This window comes from Leucoraja erinacea, chromosome 4 (assembly GCF_028641065.1).
Source record: "Leucoraja erinacea ecotype New England chromosome 4, Leri_hhj_1, whole genome shotgun sequence".
Lineage (NCBI taxonomy): Eukaryota > Metazoa > Chordata > Chondrichthyes > Rajiformes > Rajidae > Leucoraja > Leucoraja erinaceus.
This window is the reverse complement of record NC_073380.1, coordinates 83,088,363-83,108,721: the sequence shown is the minus strand read 5'-3', so window position 1 is coordinate 83,108,721 and position 20,359 is coordinate 83,088,363. Positions and strand designations below refer to the sequence as shown.

General features: G+C 45.1%; 1 protein-coding gene across 1 annotated transcript in view; it reads left to right on the top strand.

The window, feature by feature from the left end:
• Positions 1–20,359, top strand: part of LOC129696620 (eukaryotic translation initiation factor 3 subunit E) — a 180,676-nt gene that overhangs the window by 95,132 nt on the left and 65,185 nt on the right. The window contains exon 9 of the mRNA XM_055634678.1: positions 9,963–10,064. Coding sequence (XP_055490653.1) covers positions 9,963–10,064 — 102 coding nt within the window. The remainder of the gene's footprint in view (positions 1–9,962; positions 10,065–20,359) is intronic.

The window sequence follows — 20,359 nt, the reverse complement described above, 5'->3', positions numbered from 1 at the left end:
TTGAGAGGGGATCTTATAGAAACTTACAAAATTCTTAAGGGGTTGGACAGGCTAGATGCAGGAAGATTGTTCCCGATGTTAGGGAAGTCCAGGACAAGGGGTCACAGTTTAAGGATAAGGGGGAAATCCTTTAAAACCGAGATGAGAAGAACTTTTTTCACACAGAGAGTGGTGAATCTCTGGAACTCTCTGCCACAGAGGGTCGTTGAGGCCAGTTCATTGGCTATATTTAAGAGGGAGTTAGATGTGGCCCTTGTGGCTAAGGGGATCAGGGGGTATGGAGAGAGGGCAGGTACGGGATACTGAGTTGGATGATCAGCCATGATCATATTGAATGACGGTGCAGGCTCGAAGGGCCGAATGGCCTACGCCTGCACCTAATTTCTATGTTTCTATGTTTCAGCGATAGCACTGCAAGTAATCATTGCCTTTAAACCATAACTTAAAGATTTTTGTATTGTTTAAAAAAATAAACTCTGCAATATTGCACTACATATAACAAACAAAATAATGCAATATTTCAATTTATAACTACCACAACATTTCTCAATAAATGAAGAAGGGTTTTGGCACGAAACGCTGCCTATTTCCTTTGCTCCATAGATGCTGCTGCACCCGCTGAGTTTCTCCAGCATTTTTGTGTACTTACAACATTTCTCAATATTGTACATTAATTTTGTACATTTGTAATATATACTTTTGAATCTTTCTTACACTTCAATAAAGTCTTGCGTCTGCAATGTGATGTATTAAATATCTAGAATGTTGAGCACATGACAGCATTTTAACCTCCAACAAAATAATGTCATTTTTAACAGTTGGTGATCAGCAAAGATCCCAGAGGCACCCACTGAAAAGTAATCACTTGATATACTATATTTTAAATAATTTATATTATTGAATTTAGTTAGCATCAACAACCTTTAGGCTTGTCCAGCATTCTGACATTCTAATGGTAAAAATGAACAGTACTTTTCTCCAAGATACTGGTTTAATTTGATTTTGAGGGGATCCAAGTTGTATACTGATCTTATAACGTCCCTCAGGGAAACTATTCCACAGGTGGAACACCCTCCATAAAGCGGTGCTTTCTTTCATCATGTTTGAATCTTCCCACTCAGCCAATTCCAGTATCACCTTCCTGTACCATGGCTAATGTCACTGTTCTTTCCATACTCAAAACACATTTCTGCCTTTGTACATTTTCAACACCTGAAGCAACCTCATTCTGAAGCATTCTTCCTATTGAATAAATGTAAATCCAATCTACTTGGTCACACCCATGTGTTTTTCAAATGACCAGTTTTAAAATGGGCTTTAAAGTGGTGGAAAAACAAAGAAGTGCAGATGCTCGAAATTTGAAAAAAAAATTAAAGATTCAACATCTTCAACATGTCATCTATGAAAATAAAAACAAAGTTAATCTTCAGGTTGATTTTTAATCAGGCTAGGAAATGTTGGAAAACAGGCATGTTTTAAATTGCAGGGAAAATGGAGGGGTGGAAAGAACAAAGGGAGCATGTTTAATAGGGAATGGCAAGGAAGGCAAAAATGATACGTGGTGGTGAATGTGCCTGAGACGCTGCAGTGAAAGCTTATTAATCACAGCTGATCTGTCTGATGCAATGTAAATAGTAGATGATTGAGAATAGAGGCAAGGGAAAAAGAAACCTGGTAAATTCTGATACACCGATTATTACAGTTACCTGACAAGTGAAAAAAAAAAAGATAATTTCTAGAACTATTTGTAGGTCAACTAACAGCTCAGGAGAGAAAATAAATCCAGTTAACCTTTCAGATTGATGATCTTTTATGATATATACAAACTGGAGTGTCTGGTTGAAGGCTTGCTGATCTATGCATTGTAATGTGCCTGGAAATGAGGTGAGAATCTGTTCCCCGACTTGTGTGAGAACAGCGTAGGAGCTCAAATTCAGAGAGTGAGCGAATGGAGAATTTAAGCGACATTCAACTGGATGCCCAAAGCAGTCTTTTGTACCTCCACATGCCCATTAACCTGTTAATTTAATTTATTTTTTCTCTCCACAATGAGTATTTCTAGCTTTTGCTAGTCTTGTTGGCCATAGTGCTTTGCATTGGTATAAGAATAGTATAACAAACATAGATTAAATACAAACATTACTACATACATATAGTCCTCGCTCAGAGGACGTCAAGAAAGGCTTGGGAGTAGAGATGAGTTTTAAGTCTCGACTTAAAGGAGGCGATGGAGGGGGCAGTTCTGATGGGAAGAGGGATGCTGTTCCACAGTTTAGGAGCTGCAACCGCAAAGGTGTGGTCGCCCCTGAACTTATGCCTAGACCCCGGGATGTTCAGCAACCCCAAGTCGGCTGATCTGAGGGACCTGGAGGTGGTGTGGTCGGTAAGCAGACTTTTGATGTAGGTGGGGGCAAGCCCATTGAGGGCTGTGTAGACATAAAGGAGGATCTTTTTATTTGGAACTGCACAGGGAGCAAGTGGAGAGAGGCCAGCATCGGGGTGATGTGGTCCCTTTTTCGGGTGTCCGTCAGGAGTCTCGCTGCGGCGTTTTGGAGGCGGGACAGGGAAGATTGGCTGCTGCCAGTGTAAAGGGAGTTGCAGTAATCTAGGCGGGAGGAGATAAATGTGTGGATGATCTTTTCGAGGTCATCAAACTGGAGGAATTAGTTTATTTTAGCTATCGTCCGAAGCTGAAAGAAGCTAGCTTTTACCACGGCATTGACTTGTTTGTCAAATTTCAGTCCCGAGTCAAATATCACGCCAAGGTTTCTGACGTGAGGTTTGAGTAGTGGGGTAAGGCTTCCAAGGCTGCCTGCTATCATTTTGATTGAGTCCGAGAGGCCGAGAAGGATGACCTCAGACTTACTCTCGTTTAGTTGGCGGAAGGTCTGGGCTATCCAACACTTTATATCCTCGAGGCAGCGGATAAGGTTAAGCAGATTTGATTGGTTTTTGGGCTTCAGGGGGAGATAGAGTGTCCTCAATGAGTATTTCTCCTCTGTATTTACCAAGGAGATATTTACCAGGAGGACAGAGGAACTTGGGGCAGTCAATGGAAGTGTCTTTTGAGCGGTCAATGTTACGGTCGAAGAGATGCTAGAGGTACTATTGTGTATGAACGTAGATAAATATCCAGGAACTGTTCAGATATATCCGAGGACATTGTGGGGAAACTAGAGAGGAAATTGCAAGAGCCCGAGTTGAAATTTACGAGTCGTCTTTAAATACAGGAGACCTGTCGGAAGACTGGAGGGTGGCAAATGTTGTGCCTATATTCAAGAAGGGCTGCAGGAAAAATGCTGGGAATTATAGGCCAGTGAGCCTAACATCTGTAGTTGGAAAGTTACTCGAGAGCTACTTTTTTTCCAAGAGAGAATTAGAATTGGTTCTTAGGGCTAAGGGAATCAAGGGATATGAGGAAAAAGCCGCAACGGGTTACTGATTTTGGATGATCAGCCATTATCATGTTGAATGGCGGTGCTGGCTTGAAGGGGCGAATGACCTACTCCTGCACCTATTTTCTATGACGGACAAGGGCTGATTGGGGATAGTCAGCATGGTTTTGTACGTGGATGGTTGTGTCCCCTTTTAAGACGTGACCAAAATGGTCGATGAGGGCGGTGCTGTAGATGTGGTATATTTGGACTTCAACAAAGCATTCAACAATGTTTCACATCGTAGGCTGTTCTGCAAGGTTAGATTGCATGGGATCCAAGGGGATGTAGCTGAATGGATAAAAAATTGGTTTTGTGGAAGGAATCAGAGTGTGATGGTGAAAGGTTGCTTCTTGGACTGGAGGCCTGTAACTAGTTGTGTGCCTCAAATTCAGAGCTGGGCCTGTTACTGTTTGTCATCTATATCAATGATTTGGATGAAAACAAACATGGCAAGCTAAGCAAGTTTGCAGATGATACCTAATTGCGTGGTTTTGCTGATAGTGAAGATGGTTGTGGAAAATTGCAGCAGGATCTTGATCGTTTGGCCAAGTGGGCTGAGTATTGTTTGATGGAATTTAATAGAGAAATGTGAGGTATTGTCTTTTGATAAGTCTAACATGGGCAGGACCTACAAAGGGAACTTGGGGCAGTCAATGGAAGCGTCTTTAGAGCGGTCAGTGTTACGGTCGAAGAGATGCTAGAGGTACTATTGTGTATGAACGTAGATAAATATCCAGGAACTGTTCAGATATATCCGAGGACATTGTGGGGAAACTAGAGAGGAAATTGCAAGAGCCCGAGTTGAAATTTACGAGTCGTCTTTAAATACAGGAGACCTGTCGGAAGACTGGAGGGTGGCAAATGTTGTGCCTATATTCAAGAAGGGCTGCAGGAAAAATGCTGGGAATTATAGGCCAGTGAGCCTAACATCTGTAGTTGGAAAGTTACTCGAGAGCTACTTATTTTCCAAGAGAGAATTAGAATTGGTTCTTAGGGCTAAGGGAATCAAGGGATATGAGGAAAAAGCCGCAACGGGTTACTGATTTTGGATGATCAGCCATTATCATGTTGAATGGCGGTGCTGGCTTGAAGGGGCGAATGACCTACTCCTGCACCTATTTTCTATGACGGACAAGGGCTGATTGGGGATAGTCAGCATGCTCTTAAACCCTACAAAGTGAATGGTAGGGCGCTGGGGAGTGTTGTGGAGCAAAAGGATCTAGGAGTACAGGTGCATGGTTCCTTGAAGGTGGGGTAACTAGTAATATATAGTGGTCAAAAAGGCATTTAGCATATTGACCTTCATCAGTCAGAGTTTTGAGTATAGAAGTTGGGAGGTCATGTTGCAATTGTATAAGGCATTGGTGAGGTCGCATTTAGGGTATTGTGTTCAGTTCTGGAAAGATGTCAAACTGGAAAAGGTACAGAGAAGATTTACGATGATGTTGCCAGGACTAGAGGGATTGGGCTATGGGCAGGGGTTGGGTCGGCTGGGACTCTATTCCTTGGAGTGCAGCAGGATGAGGGGTGATCTTAAATACGTGTATAAAAGAATAATAGATCAGTCAGAGTCTCCTGTCCAGAGTAGGTGAATTGAGGACACAAGTTTAAATCCAAGGGGAAAAGATTTAATGCGAATCTGAGGGTAACTTTTTCACACAGGGTGGTGGGGGTATGGAACAAGCTGCCAGGGGTGTTAGTTGAGACAGGGACAATCCTAACATTTAAGAAACTGTTAGACAGGTACATGGATTGGACAGGTTTGGAGTGTTACAGGCCAAACGCGGGCAGGTGGGATTAGTGTAGTTGGGACATGTTGGCCGTTGTGGGCAAGTTGGGCCGAAGAGCCTGATTCCACGCTGTATCACTCTATGACTCTATAAGATGTGAAATCTTCCTTAAACCGCTACCAGCCCCAAACTGAACCTACTTTCATGTTTTGCATCAGAATTTGGTTGAGTATTGAAATGTTCCTCTCTTTTATTTGTTGGGTCTTTCTTTGTTTGATTAAACCCCTGTGTAGTGCCGTGGGCTTTTTCTGTGCACTGAAGGATTCAATATAGAAGCCAGGTGTTGAAGATTAAAATAAAATTGAACAACTTTACAAACTTTGTGCCTTTTGGGCAATGAAGGAAATGACAGATTTATGGATAGGTTAGGAGAAAGTGGAAAAGAACATTTTGAATGCCAATGGTGGGCTGCAACAAGAAATGCAAGGTTGCAGCCAAGTTTGACAAATATTTCCATTAAATTTGAGCTCATCTGTAACTGCTTTGAATTCTTCTGCTGGTTATACTGTGGATATTGTGAGTGGGGGTTAGGGATTCTGCAAAGGCTGGAAATCTAAAATAAATAAAATACTGAAGATTTTCAATAATTGACGAGCCACCATGGACTATTGAAAGATAAATCATGTTTGACAAATCACTTTGAAGCTGTAACTAACTGAATAGATAAAGGGGTACCAATGGAAGTGGTATATTTGGGCTTTCAGAAGGTCTTGTGTATGATGCCATTCAAGGGCATATTAAAAGTACAAAGGATTGAAGACATTAAACCTTGGACTTGGACTGAGGAAAGGTCAATTGGCAAAAACAGAGCAGGAAAGATCAGGTTATTTTTTAGTTGTGGGACTGTGTCAGGTCAGGTGCCTTCAAAATTGGCAGTAGATCCCTGATTGATCACAGTCTATATCAATTATATTTATGAGTATTATGAATATATTTATATTTATGACCATGATGAATAATATATCTGTTTGCCGATGATAGAAAAGCTGGGTGGGAGTGTGGGTGGTTCAAAAGACCCGAAGCCTTTTTGAAAAGGTGACCAAGAAAATTGATGAGCACAATGTGGTGGACAGTATAAACGTAAACTTTAGCAAGGTCTTGCACGGTAGTCTGGTTTGTAAAGTTAGATCACATGGGGTATAGGGTGATCTAGCAAATTGGGTATAAAATAGTAGCAATAAAAGTAGCTGGAGGTCAGGCAGCATTTGTGGAGGGAAATGGACAATCAACTTATCAGGTCAAGACTGAAAGGATAACAGGGAAGTCACCAGTAAAAGAGATGAGGGGAGGGATGGGGCGAGAGGTAGCAAGCAGTAAATAGGTAGATACAGACAAGGAGGGGAATTGATAAATAACAGTCAGGTGAGGAAGGGAAGGGTGGGATGGAGGGAACATGATGCTGGGATGCAATAAATGGAGAATAGAAGCCTGCTGATTCTTGAATTTGGTGAGCAAGGAAATTGTATGGGAAGGGGAATTAAAATGGCATATGTAGATCAAACAGTATTGCTGATTTGATCTGTGTCTGGTTTTGCTGCTGATGACCTGATCCATAATCCATGTCAGGTTTCCACACCACCACCACCTCGTACCATGCGGGAAGCCATGTTAGTTTTAACTTACAATTCGGAGCCTACAGTACTCATCTCGATGGTCTCTGTATGTATACAAATTAAAGTACTTGTTATGATATATATAATGACTCTGTATCATAAGTACTTTGCTTAAGAAGTGGGATTTTGGTTTGACTTTGGCTGTTATTTACAAGCTTTTCATACTCAGACATGGCGGAAAACCAGACACGGATCAAATCAGCAATACTGTTTGAGCTACATCCCCCTTCTTTAGTTACCATTTTAAACAAGCCTATACATGCTGCTCTGGCACAGCTTCAAAGAATGATGCTGCAGCTACAGAAGTATGATATCTCTCTCACTGGCAAGCAGGGTAAGCACATGTATCTGGCTGACACATTATCTTGTGCTCCCAGGAGGTCGAGCGCCCAACACACATCAGAAGTAGACACGTTTGACGTCATGGCAATTGATATCACTCATCCTTCACATCTGGATACCTTGGTGGTTCACACGGCAGATGATGCCACCCTGCAGATGCTCGCATTGGTCATCAATCACGGATGGCCTGGCATTCAGCATTCGTTTCCGCTTGCTGTTCCGCCTTAATATTCTGTCCAAGACGGACTGGCCATTGAAGGCGGGGTTATGAAAAAGGGCCATAAGGCAGTGATCCCGCCTTCACTACAACAGAAGTACTTTGACGCTGTACACGGAGGTCATCCTGATTCTGAAGCTACGGTGCAACGAGCATGTTTTTCTGGCCTGCCATGTCGGATTATATACGCAACAGGGTGCAGTCCTGCGCTGTGTGCAACAGCATGGCTCCACATCAACAGAAAGAGCCCCTTTTGTAGCACCCAGTTCCTGACTTGCCGTGGTCTACTGTGGCTACTGACATTTTCGACTGGCGTGGCAAGCAATACTTGGTCCTGGTTGAGTCTTACTCCGGGTGGTTTGAGATCGATCTCCTCCCCACAGCTTCCACTGCGGCAGTCGTCAAGAAACTTGCGAGGCATGGGGTCCATGGGGTACCTCAAACTCTCTTGTCTGACAATGATGGCCGATTCGCAAGTCAGCGTTTCAAGGACTTTGCAAAGGAATGGGATTTTAGGGACATTATCAGCAGTCCGGAGTACCCCTAGTCGAATGGGCCGGCTGAGCGAGCTGTCCGCAGTGCAAAGGATCTCATGGAGAAGTCCAGCAGGGCCAGGTCTGATGTGTTTTGGATCTTCTCAATCTCCGCAACATTCCACGTGATCCCACACTCGGTTCGCCGGCTCAACGACTCGTGTCCAGACAGACCAGGGCTACTCTTCCAGTCTCGAAGCAGCTGCTCCAGCCACAAGTCTGTGAGCCCGAGGTGGTTCGGGCTCGTCTGGAGCGTAAAAAACTGATGCAGAAGGCGTACTACGACCATTCGAGTCCAGGTGGTCCATCTCCAAACCCAGAAGGGTTATGACGTTATGGGCACGGTCAAGGAGGTGTGTCCGGAACCAAGGTCTTATTTGATTCAATCTGATGGAGGTCTATACAGACGAAACCGACGACATATTCTGCCAGTAAATGAGCTGGTGCCATTGAGGCAGGTTCAGTATGATGATGCAGATGACCCAGATGATGTGTTATGGACAGAGGATGGAACAAGTATCTGAATAAGAGACATGTGACAGCAGACGGTGAGCAGTTATGTGATCAGAACTTTGATTCTCTACCTGCAAAAGGACTGCGTGCCAATGACGAAGACCCCTGTAAAGCCTGTCGACAAATCCCCTGCGAAACCTGTGCTTGTTGAGCCATCGCCTGCTAAGAAACTCCCGATGGGGGCCGTGCCTGTGGCGTCATCTCCTGTGAGGGGATGTGAGGCCTGTACCATACGCGTGCAGGACGGGTCAGCAAGCCTGTGGCTAAATATGGGGATTATGTCTAGATGTAGATCTTGGATTCTAATTAACTATAACCGACGATACTTACATTACTTACAGTATATCCTCCATTGCTTTAATGTAGATGATAGTTACTTTTTATAGCTTTATATACATATTACTTCTGCATGCTTTATGTTTGCCCTTTGGGCAAATGCCCAAGAAGGGGGATGTAGATCAAACAGTATTGCTGATTTGATCCGTGTCTGGTTTTGCTGATGACAAACTTACGATTTAAAGCTTACAGTACTCATCTCGATAATCTCTGTATGTATACAAATCAAAGTACTTGTTATGATATATAATGAGACTATCATAAGTACTTTGCACAGCATATTTTTCCTGGTGATGGGTTTTATGCTTATTTTGGGTTTCACTACCTGGAAAGTATCGTTCTGCATGTTCTGTTCCCTATCTATAAACTGATGGAGGTGACCCAGAGAGTGATAATTTGCACCCAGAGTTAGCTTAGGTACTGATAATCCACACTCTTACACTTCCATAAATAATGTGAGTAACTGCAGTTTCTCCTTCCTGCCCGGACAACAGGCAATTTCCGAAATTGCTGGCATGGCGCATAAGGATCATTGAGTGTATGTCATGTAAGTGTGTGCGCTACCCATGAGCCCACAAAAGGTTGGATTCACAAACCAGACGTCCAGTTCATTTTTAATTTGCAAGATTTGAATTCTTCATAACAAATGTAATCTGAAACGATGATAACCCCAAAACTATGCTTCATTAAATATTTAATGTTGTGGGCTGATTATTTGGAAAATAAAAACTATTGACAGTTTTAATACTTAAAATAGCTGGACTGAACTGTACACTGTTTTGTATTGGCAGTCTGGGTTATTAATATTTAGTCAAGAATTAACTTAACTCAGGCAGCTAAATAATCGTAGAATAAATTTCATGTGAACTAGAACAATTGATTTTTCTTGTCCTTAATGGCTCTGGAATGGAATTGATCGTACTTGAACCTTTTATCACGTAAAGGCTTGATCAAAATGAATGGCGGTGCAGGACCGAATGGCCTCCTCCTGCACCTCGTTTCAATGTTTCTACGTAAAGGTGTATCATGCCATCCCATTTCAATGTCCTTTAATTTGAAATTAGTTCACAGTCTGTTTAGAAACGTACCTGGTAATGATGAGTAAATCTCCAGGCTTTCATGATTAATTACTGTTACTTAAGTATTACTTAAATGATTTTATTTCTTGATGATTGTTGCAGGAATCCTACACATACAAAGACCCGATTACTGAATTTGTGGAATGCCTGTATGTGAATTTTGATTTTGACGGTGCTCAGAAGAAGCTCAGAGAGTGCGAATCGGTAAGTGTTGTTTCAAAGCTTGTTGCATTATTAATAACAGATGGGTCATCCTTTGCCACAAGCACTGCTATGTGTGGTTTGCAATCTTTTAAATAAAAACTGCGTTTTAATTCCTCTATGAAGAATGTGTCAAGTAAATGAGTGTGCTCACTGGTTTGCAAGAGTGCTTTTGGGATTGTTAACATTTAGGAAATGCATTAACACACCTCCAACATTCCTTCACTTCATTCTTCTGAAATTTTGGTTGTGGTAGCATGGAATCGAATTGAGTGGCAGAACATGCATTTAAACCATGCCTTTGTTCAGAATGTGCTCCCAACAGCTTCACTGCACCATCCAAATGTTGCCAGTATGTGTGGTACTCAGCAGGACACTATGGTGAGTGAGCTATTTGGGCTCATTGTGTATAATGAAGTTCCTTCTGTTCTTTTATAAATTGTATTGAACGGTAAGGTTATCATGGTTTCTCATAAAGCACCATAGAAAAAAAATGCTGCTATATTTAATGTGTGAATATTATATTACAAAGCTATGCTAGGAGCACATAGCCATTGCACCATACCCCAATGCAAGATCCTAACATTCTCCCTGCTACTAATAATAAGGTAATTGTCCTAGAATTCTGATTTCTCCCGGGGGAGGGGGGACTTTCTGGAGCACTAGTATGGGTGTTGTGGGCCGCAGGGACTGGTTTCCAGAGGACTAGAATGGACATTGTGGGCCGAATGGATTCTTGGGCTGGCAGCTCAGTCACTCGGGCCTGGTGGTCTGGCCGCTCAGTCACTCAGGCCTGGTGGGCTGGTAGCTCAGTCACTCAGGGTTGGTGGGCAGGCAGCTCAGTTACTCAGAGCTGATGGGCTGGCAGATCAGTCACTCATGGCTGGTGGGCTGGCAGTTCTCACTCATGGCTATTCCTTGAAATTCCATTTCAAGCAGAGCGCAGGCCACCAAATTAACTTTCATAGCATTTCAGGCAGAGAGCAGGCCACCAATTCAATTTCATAGCATTTCAAGCAATGCAGGCCACCAAATTCAATTTTGTAGCATTTCAAGCAGAGTGCAGGCCACCAAATTCAATTTCATAGCATTTCAAGCAGAGTGCAGGCCACCAAATTCGATTTCATAGCATTTCATGCAGTGTGAAGGCCACCAAATTCAATTTCATAGCAATTCAAGCAGAGTGCAGGCCACCAAATTCAATTTCATAGCATCTCAAGCAGAGTGCAGGCCACCAATTCAATTTTATAGCATTTCAAGCAGAGTGTAGGCCACCAAATTGCCAAACATCTCATTGCATTGTCGTTAAGGGCTAACAAATCATTTATTGCAAGTACATTGCAGACTCACAGTTCAGTTGATTCACAGCTTAGAATCACAGTTGTGGACTCTCCATCACGTTCTTCCAGAGTGACTGACTCACATCCAGGCATCCGGGGTTTTATAGTCCTGCCCCTCCTCTGGAAGGTGCGTGGTGATTGACAGACGAGAGGACCAATCAGCTGATCTCAAGATTTTTTAAACGCATAACTTTTTTATTTTCCATCGACCAGGGCTGCCTCGGTGGAGGAGCATTGTGAGTAAGACGGCCAAAAATCATAGCGATATATGGTAGCGTTTTTTCTAAAATCAATATATAGTGCAGACAGGAAGTGGTCAAGATGAGACTTTTAATTATATAGATGGCAGAAAAATCCGAGAACCAGTGAAAAATATCTATGGTGGGTAAGATCCTGGAAGGCGCTCTGATGGGTAAGATATACACGCGTTTAGAAAGATAATGTCGATTAGGGATAGTTTGCAAATGTGAAAAATCATGTCTCACAAATTTGAGTTTTTTGAAGAAAAGACCAAGATGGTTTCAGGGCAGTAGATTTAATCGATATAGACTACAGCAAGGTTTCCTAGTTTGTATTTTTCTCCAGAGGAGACATTGGGCTCTAATGCATCTTTACCTTTGGATCCTCTGCCTCTTGCTGCACTCAGCCTTGAAAGTTAATTTCATTAGCAGACTTTGGACAATCATTCAAGCATTCTCTTATTTCATCATAGTTCCTTGACTTTATTTTTTTCTACTTTCATACTAACCCTAACCCAAGCCCAACTTAATATTTTTGTCTTATTTACTGCCCTAGTTATATGACATGTCAGGATACTGATCCCAACCCAGTTTAAGTTGAGCCGTTCCTCGCAGTATAGCATTTTCTCTCCAGATTTAGTGTCACTGTTCCATGAAGCTAACCGAATGTTTCACACACAATCCTTTCAGCCACATATTTAACATTGTGTGTTTAACAATATGGCAGTCAATCCAAAGATTAATTCTCAGAAGATTCTGAGTTTTAGGTTGGACCCTGGTTCCCTGAACTCTCTTGGCAGAATCTCATTCCTGGCTATATTGCTGGTTCCCATACATATCACAGCATCTGGATTCACACCCACTTCATTTTCACAGCCAGCTGCAACAAGATGCTCATTGCTCCTCCCATTTCCATTCTGTTTCACTGTCAATGTTTATGTGCAGTGCTCCCCACCCCAATGTGCTATCACTTCCTTTACTATCATTTTACTCCCAACATTCCACTGTGCTATTGATCCACCTTCAGCTTCATTAAAGGCTACTAAATCTGCCTTGGAATTGCTACTTTTAAAAATATTGTTAATGCTGACAAATTTCATTTAAGTTGGGCTGCATATATACAATGGAAAAAACATTATTGATATAACTGCATATGATTATATGTGCCTTAATATTATGGTATTAGTGGTGGATCTCCATCAGCTACCCCAGGTTCAGGTGCTATTATGACATATAATTTGCTTGGGCTCAATGCTTAATGCTAATCACCTTGGCAAACAGCAGGCCAGTTCGTATTTCGCTAAGTACTACAACCATATGTTGCGAGCATGACTTGCTGCTGACCGAATGCTGACACCACAAAACTATTATATTGCCAGTAATTTTGAATTTGAGCTTTATTACTTTTATTTGTTCCGAGTGCTCAATTGCACATTGTTGAGAGCATTTTGTTTTCCAAAAAGAGCTTAAAGTAAGTGAAACAGAAGTGACCAAGCCTGCTTCATTCATCGGCACTTCAAATATTTTAAAGGCATTCAAACAATCAAAGTTCGGTCTGTAATTCCAGCCATATAAACTGTGAACAACGTAACTCCTAACCAATGAAAGTGAGTATGTTCCATACGTTGCGTGTTACCAAATTTCTGTAACATATATGGCTTTCACAATATTACATTGTAGCGCAGGAAACGGAGACACACTGCCAGGCGAAGATGGCAGTGCGGGCGCTTGGGGCAAGGGCCGGAACGGAGGGTGACCCCGAGGGCGAGGCCGCGCAAGTAGCACCGGCTGGCTGATGTCTATGTGTTCCGGCTTCAGCCGCGCAACGGAGACCATCTCACGACGACCCCCCATGTCAGAAAACGAAAGTGATGGGGCCATACTCGAGGACCTTGTATGGTCCTTCGTATGGCCACTGAAGGGGCGTCTGGTGTGCGTCCCGACGCTGGAAAACAAACGGGCAGTCCTGGAGAGCGGAACGAACCTTGGCGAGATGTCGGCACTGGTGCCAGCTTGCCCACCGTTTGCCGAAGCCGTTGCAGGGCGGCTGATGGCAGCTCCGCCTGGCCCTGTGCTGATGGGATAAACTCACCGGGCACTGTCAGCGTGCCCCCATACACCAACTCAGCTGAGGAGGTGGCCAAGTCTTCTTTGGCGCGGTGCGGACTCCCAGCAAAACCCACGGCAATGCTTCGACCCAGTCCCGGTCCATGAGCCGAGCCTTCAGGGCAGCCTTGAGCTGGCGGTGGAAATGCTCATCCAGGCCGCTCGCCTGTGGATGATACGCCGTAGTGCGGTGCACGTTAACCCCAAGAAGGCGAGCCATGGCCGACCACAGTTCAGATGTGAACTGGGCAATGTCGGACGTAATTTCCAGCGGCACTCCAAATCGGCCAATCCAGTGGGCCGCCAAAGCACGGGCACACGTTGCGCAGAGGTGTCTGCCAATGGAACCGCTTCCGGCCACCGCGTGAAATGGTCAACCACGGTCAGGAGGTGGGTGAAGCCCCGAGAAGGTGGCAGCGGCCCCACGATGTCCACGTGGATGTGGTCAAACCGCTAGCGAGGAACTCGGCCCGCACATGCCGCTCTACCTTGGCAGTTTAGCACGGGATGCAGGTGCACGCCCAATGACCAATCTGTTTGCGCAACCAATGCCACATGAAATGGGAAGCCACGAGGGCCGTCGTCACCTGAACGGAAGGGTGGGCCAGCCTGTGGAGCACCTCGAACACTCTGTGCCGCCAGGCGACAGGGACGATGGGCCGCGGCTGACCAGTCGAAACGTCACACAGCAACCTTGCACCCCCGGGGCCACATGGAACATCGTCCAACCGCAGGCCCGAAACTGCTGTACGATAGGCAGACATCTCATCATCCGTCAGCTGGGCAGCAGCCAGGGCTGAGTAGTCAATGCCATCGGACACCTGCAAAACGGCGTTGACCACGGGACGAGACTGCACTGTTCTCTTTGCCCTCGATGAAACGAATGGAGGTCGTGTATTGAGAGACGAATGCCAACTGCCGCTGCTGGCGAGCGGACCATGGGTCAGAAACCTTGGTGAACACAAAGGTGAGGGGCTTGTGGTCCGTGTAAGCGGTAAATGTCCAAAAGGTAACGGAAGTGGCACTCGCTGAGGTAAAGGGCGAGGAGCTCGCGGTCAAAGGCACTGTAGTGCCGCTGTGCACTGCTGCGGTGCCTGCTGAAGAAGGCCAGAGGCTGCCAACGCCCATCGATCAGCTGCTCTAGCCGCTCCAACAGCTACATCAGAAGCGTCGACCGTCAGCCCGATTGGTGCATCCGCCCTTGGGTGCACGAGCATCGTGGCCCTAGCCAGGGCCTCCTTGGCCTGGTGGAATGCTGCCACCGCTTCGTCAGTCCATTCGACCTTTCCTTTGCCCGCCATGAGGTGAAACAGCGGGTGCATGATCCTGGTCACAGACGGTACAAAACGGTGGTAGAAGGCCACCATCTCGACAAATTCCTGGAGGCCGCTCATGGAAACTGGTGCACAGCGTCAACCTTGGCCGGGAGCGGCACCGCACCTTGCAGAGTTATACGTTGGCCCAGGAAATCAATGGACGTCACTCCGAAACGGCATTTGGCTATATTGACGGCCAGCCCATGATCGCTGAGACTGGCATAGCTGGCGGAGATGGGTACAATGCACTTGCCGCGAGCGGCTTGCCACCACGATGTCGTCGAGGTAAATTAACATAAAATCCAGACCACGGCACACGCAGTCCATAAGCTGCTGAAAGGCCTGCGCAGCGTTCTTAAGTCCGAATGGTATGCGCAGGAACTCGAAAAGGCCGAATGGTGATATGATGGCCGTCTTGGGCACGTCGTCGGGGTGGACAGGAATTTGATTGTAGCCCCGTACCAGGTCGACCTCGGAGAACACCGCAGCCCCGGCCAGGTGCGCATTGAAATGCTGAATGTGGGGTCCGGGTACCTGTCACCGGGTACCTGTCATTAAAACGACGATAGTCTCCGCAAGAGCGCCAGCCACCGTCCGCCATATGGAGCGAGGACGCCCACTGGCTGTTTGAGTGGCGCACGATACCCAGCGACTCCATAAGGCGGAACTCCTCCCGAGCTAAACGGAGTTTGTCCGGTGGAAGACGCCGTGCAGGGGTAGGCCAGGTCAGAATGCGATGCTCCACCTCGTGTTTTAGGGCGGAGGAGCGGAACTGCTGGTCGAGGATTTCGGACGAGAATGTAGCATCCACGGACGACAGGGGCCCATCAGGCAGCAGGACCGGGTCGCCCACGCAGAGGGAAACAGGCTCCAATGTTACAGAGTGCACCAGACGCTGCCGCTTAACATTTGCTGGGCGCAGGGAATCCGCGCCCAGCAAAGGCTGGGAAATGTCAGCAATGAAAAGAAGCCCTCGCCGAAGTTGAGGGAGAGCGATGCGCACCCCGTATAAGCGGATTGGGCTCCCATTTGCCGCAGTGAGGAGGAGGCCGCGTTTATCGACACACGATGAATCTGGCCGGCCGCCGAAGCAATCACTGACGGCCGTCCCATGCATTTCCCGGGAACGTATAGGTCTGCCGACACTGATGAGCTGCAGCCCTCCAGCAGCGGTGATAGTAGCACCAGCTTCCCCTGCTGGCATATGAAGAAACAGGTGGAAGTGCAGGCTGATCCGACCACCAGAGACCTCTAGTAGCGTCCAAAGGAATTGACGGCAGGCCACGCTGGAACGACGTGCCGGCGTCCGGGTGTGCAATGGCGGCCGGATCCCGCTGAGGTCAAATTTATGTAAGAGTAGGGCCTTAAGAGCCTCATACTTATTAGCCACTGGGGTGGCGCGGATAAAAGGCTTAACCCGTCGTGCAGAGGCCTGGTCGAGGGCGCTGATAATATCATTGTTTTTCGTTGCATCTGCCATCACGCCCCACAGTGCAAGCTGTGCCTCGGCCTGGTCAAACCAGATTTCAGGCTCGTCTGTCCACAGGGTAGGCAGCTTCGGCTGACCGGATTGTGCGTCCTGCAGAACATTCTGGTCCATCGCGACTTGCGACGAAATGTCGAGGGTCACCAGTGTAGCGGGTACGTGAGAGAATGACGGCGAGAAGCCAGGCAAATTCTGTTGAGGCTTTAATGAGCACAGCACACTACTCTCCGCTTCAGTGAGAGACTGAAGATTGGTCTCGCGGCAAAAATCCCAGCTCATATCTTCGTAACTGGAAGCTGCCCCCGGTCCTGTCCATCAAGTGCTGAGGGGGATGAACCAGGGAATGGCCTACTCCCCAGGAACCGCCACAATATGTAATTAGCAATACTAATTAATTGCAAACTGCTGTGTTTTCTGTTTATGCTGGTGTCACAGCATTAAGCTCAAAAGAGGTGGTTTAGTTCAGAGGTACTGCATGGAACCAGGCCTTCAGCCCACTGAGTCTGTACCAATCAGTAATCACCCATATACTATTTTCTGTGTAACCTTCGATTCTCCAGCATCTGCAGTTCCCTCTTAAACACCCATATACTATTGCTATCCCACACACAAGGGACTATTTACAGAAGCAAATTAACCTACAAATCTGCATGTCTTTGGAATTTGGGAGGAAAATGGAGCCACTAGGAGAAAACCCAGACAGCAACCTTAGTCAGAATCAAATCCAGGTCACCTGTGATGTAAGGCAGCAGCTCTACCACTGCGCCATTGTGCCGACAACAATTGACAGAATCAAGAAATGTGACATTTTCTAGATTTAATCATGATATTCTATTTTGATTTTCAGACTGATTCTTACTCTGTTGATAAAAATTAGGTCAAGAGGGAGAAAAGTGCTCAAATGTAGTGAATTTTGACCCTGGATAGGAATGTTTTCTGAAACAATTTCGTCCCGACTCATTCACGCTGACCAAACTATCTGTCTCGTGAGGCTAATCCCTTTTGCCCACATTTGACCCATATCCCTCTAAGAACAGACGGGATCAGTAATGGTTATGTTTTAATGCTAACGATGTATATTGGTGATAGTTTTATGCATCTTGTAAATTTAGCCTGAGGCCTTTACAGATGTGGACTTCCAAAAACTTGTCTATCACTGACTGATCTAGATGGGGTCATTTTCGATATAATCAATTTGAGATCATTCAGCACTTTTTTTTACTGTTTGTATGAGAACATTGCCATTATGAGCCAGCATATGTTGTGATGAACTTCCCGATCCAAGTCAAAATCTTCCAGAGCATTCCATGTTAGCGTTGTTTGCATAGTTTAATTTTGACAAGAGGGAAAAACATTTTACAAAGGTCTTCATTTCAGATGTCAGAATTTTGATACTGAATTTTCATACCTACATTATGTGAAGATAATGTAGATAACTCTGATCGTAAGCATGGGTGGAAGAAGCACAAAAATGATTAACACTGATTTCTCGATGGAGCGGAATAGTTTGAGTAGACACTTAGTTTATCGTGGGCTTCAAGTAAAGGAAACTGTGACCTGAGAATACTTCCTGGCAGAGTTTTATCGAAATGGAAAGTGTATTTTGCTTCCAATGCTGACAGCCTTCCTTTGACCCAGTATAAGATTCAGCAAAATAGTTTTTATATCTTTCCAATAAATCTGAAGCTGGATGAACAGATTAGTGGAAATATCGCATACAGTATTAAGAAGCCTTCATTTATAAATTCATCAGGAGGAGGACTAGCTGGATTTGTGGTGAACTGGAGACTCTATTCAGAGCCAAGAATTGCCCTCCTAGCAGAAATCTGTCAGGGCCTTGGCAAACCCACGGCACATATGGGACGCAGACCAAGATATTTCACTTAATCAGGATTGTTATCCAAAGTACGTGCAGAGGGATTTTGTTGCGTGATTTCTTGTTCATGGTATTTCAACGAATATTCTTGAATAAGGGTGTAGAAGATAACACTGCCCAAACAATTAAACTGAGGAGTAAATTGGATTAATTAGGATTCATTTGGCATGAAGTGCTAAAACGTTTAATGTTCTAATGTAACAATATTTTTTAAGAGTGATATTTTGGTGCATTTATAAACCACTGCTTTATACTCATCAAACCTGCGTGCAATTAAATAGACAGTGGGTTTGCACTTCTAATGAATAGTTAAAGGAATATCACAATGATCGTGAAATTGCCTTGATCACCAGGAGAAAATAATTGGTTGCGGTTCAAGCATTTTGAACTAATAGTCCGAACTAAATACTGAAGTCTTGCACCTGAATCTTGAAATAAGTTGGAATTCCCTTTAAAGAAGAGAGTCTTTCCACCGTGGGGGAGTGAAGGCCACTTCCAATGCAAGGTTTTGTAGCCCACCCTAAATTGCCATTGAGCACACGATAAGGGTAAGTTTTGCGTATACTATAGGTTACGTGAATATATTCCTATTAGGCTGTCAGGTTCACAGATTTCAGGATTCATAGTCACGTGGGCATTGCAGTGAAGTTGGTTTTAAATCTATTATATGCAATGATGATTCTGATCAATGTTTCACAATAGTTCTATTTCAGAAACTTAGATTTAAATCTACAGCATGCTATATGCTATAGGAATTCAGTGGGAGGAGCTGTGTATATGGAAAGAAATAGACAGTTGATGTTTCTGTTCAGAACTCTATGCCTGGCCTGAAATAGTAGAGAAAAGATCACCAGTATAAAGAGGTGAGGGTGAGGGCTGAGGCTAGGACTGGCGAGCAATAGGTGGATCCAGCTGAAGAGTGGCTGATTGGCAGACGGAGTCAAGTGGGGAAGTAAATGGTGGATATAGAGACGTAAGCAAGGAGATGATAAGTGGAGGCAACAAAGAGCAGCATACAACAAAATAATTCAGTGGGCAAATGGGAACAGTGGGAGAGGGGCCCCAGTGAGAGGAATGGATGGGTGAGGGACAGGTGGAGTGGGTGAGGAAGGGGAAAGGAAAAAAAAACAGGTGATCAGCAGCTGGGAAGTGGGATGGCTAGGGAGGGATTAGTGAACCAGGAAATTGTAGTGAGAGTTGCTTAATGGAAAACTGAAAAATATGTGGACGGAAGATATGATTGGCGGCAAGTTATTGTTGAAGCTGGTGGAAATATCAAATAATTATGTGTTGGGTGCAGAGGCTGGTGTAATTATTTAGGATTCAATGATATGAAAATTTAAGCTGCTTAGAAATCCAAGTAGACTTGGATGCAGAGTTTGTTGCAGAGCCTGCGGAACTGAGATCGCGGAGCTGGCCAACTTCGGAGCGGGAAGAGCTGTGGTGGCGTGCGGCTGCGACCCGACTTTGGAGTTCGGAGGCACCGGCCGCAGACCCGGTGGACGGGAACATCGGGAGCTCGCAGGTCTCTGGTGGGAGACCGCTTTTCCGAGCTCCGCAACGGCGACTTCTCCCGCTGGAACCGCGGGTTTAAAGGACGGAGCCGGGGCCTAACATTGCCCGGCGTGGCTTAAACGGCCTCAGGACTTACCATCGTCCGCCGGGGGCTTTAACATCGGAGCCCCAGTTCGCCTTGACACTGCAGTTGGACTGCTGAACCGCGGGAGAAGGAACAAAGGGAAGAGATAAAGACTTTGACTTCCATCACAGTGAGGAGATGTTGGTGACTCACTGTGATGGATGTTCATGTAAACTGTGTTAAGTGTGGGTCTTGGATTGTTTTGTAATGTAAAAAAAACTGTAGAAATGATATTTCGTTCAAACCTAGGTTTGAATGACAATAAATAGCATTCTATTCTATTCTATAATAGATGT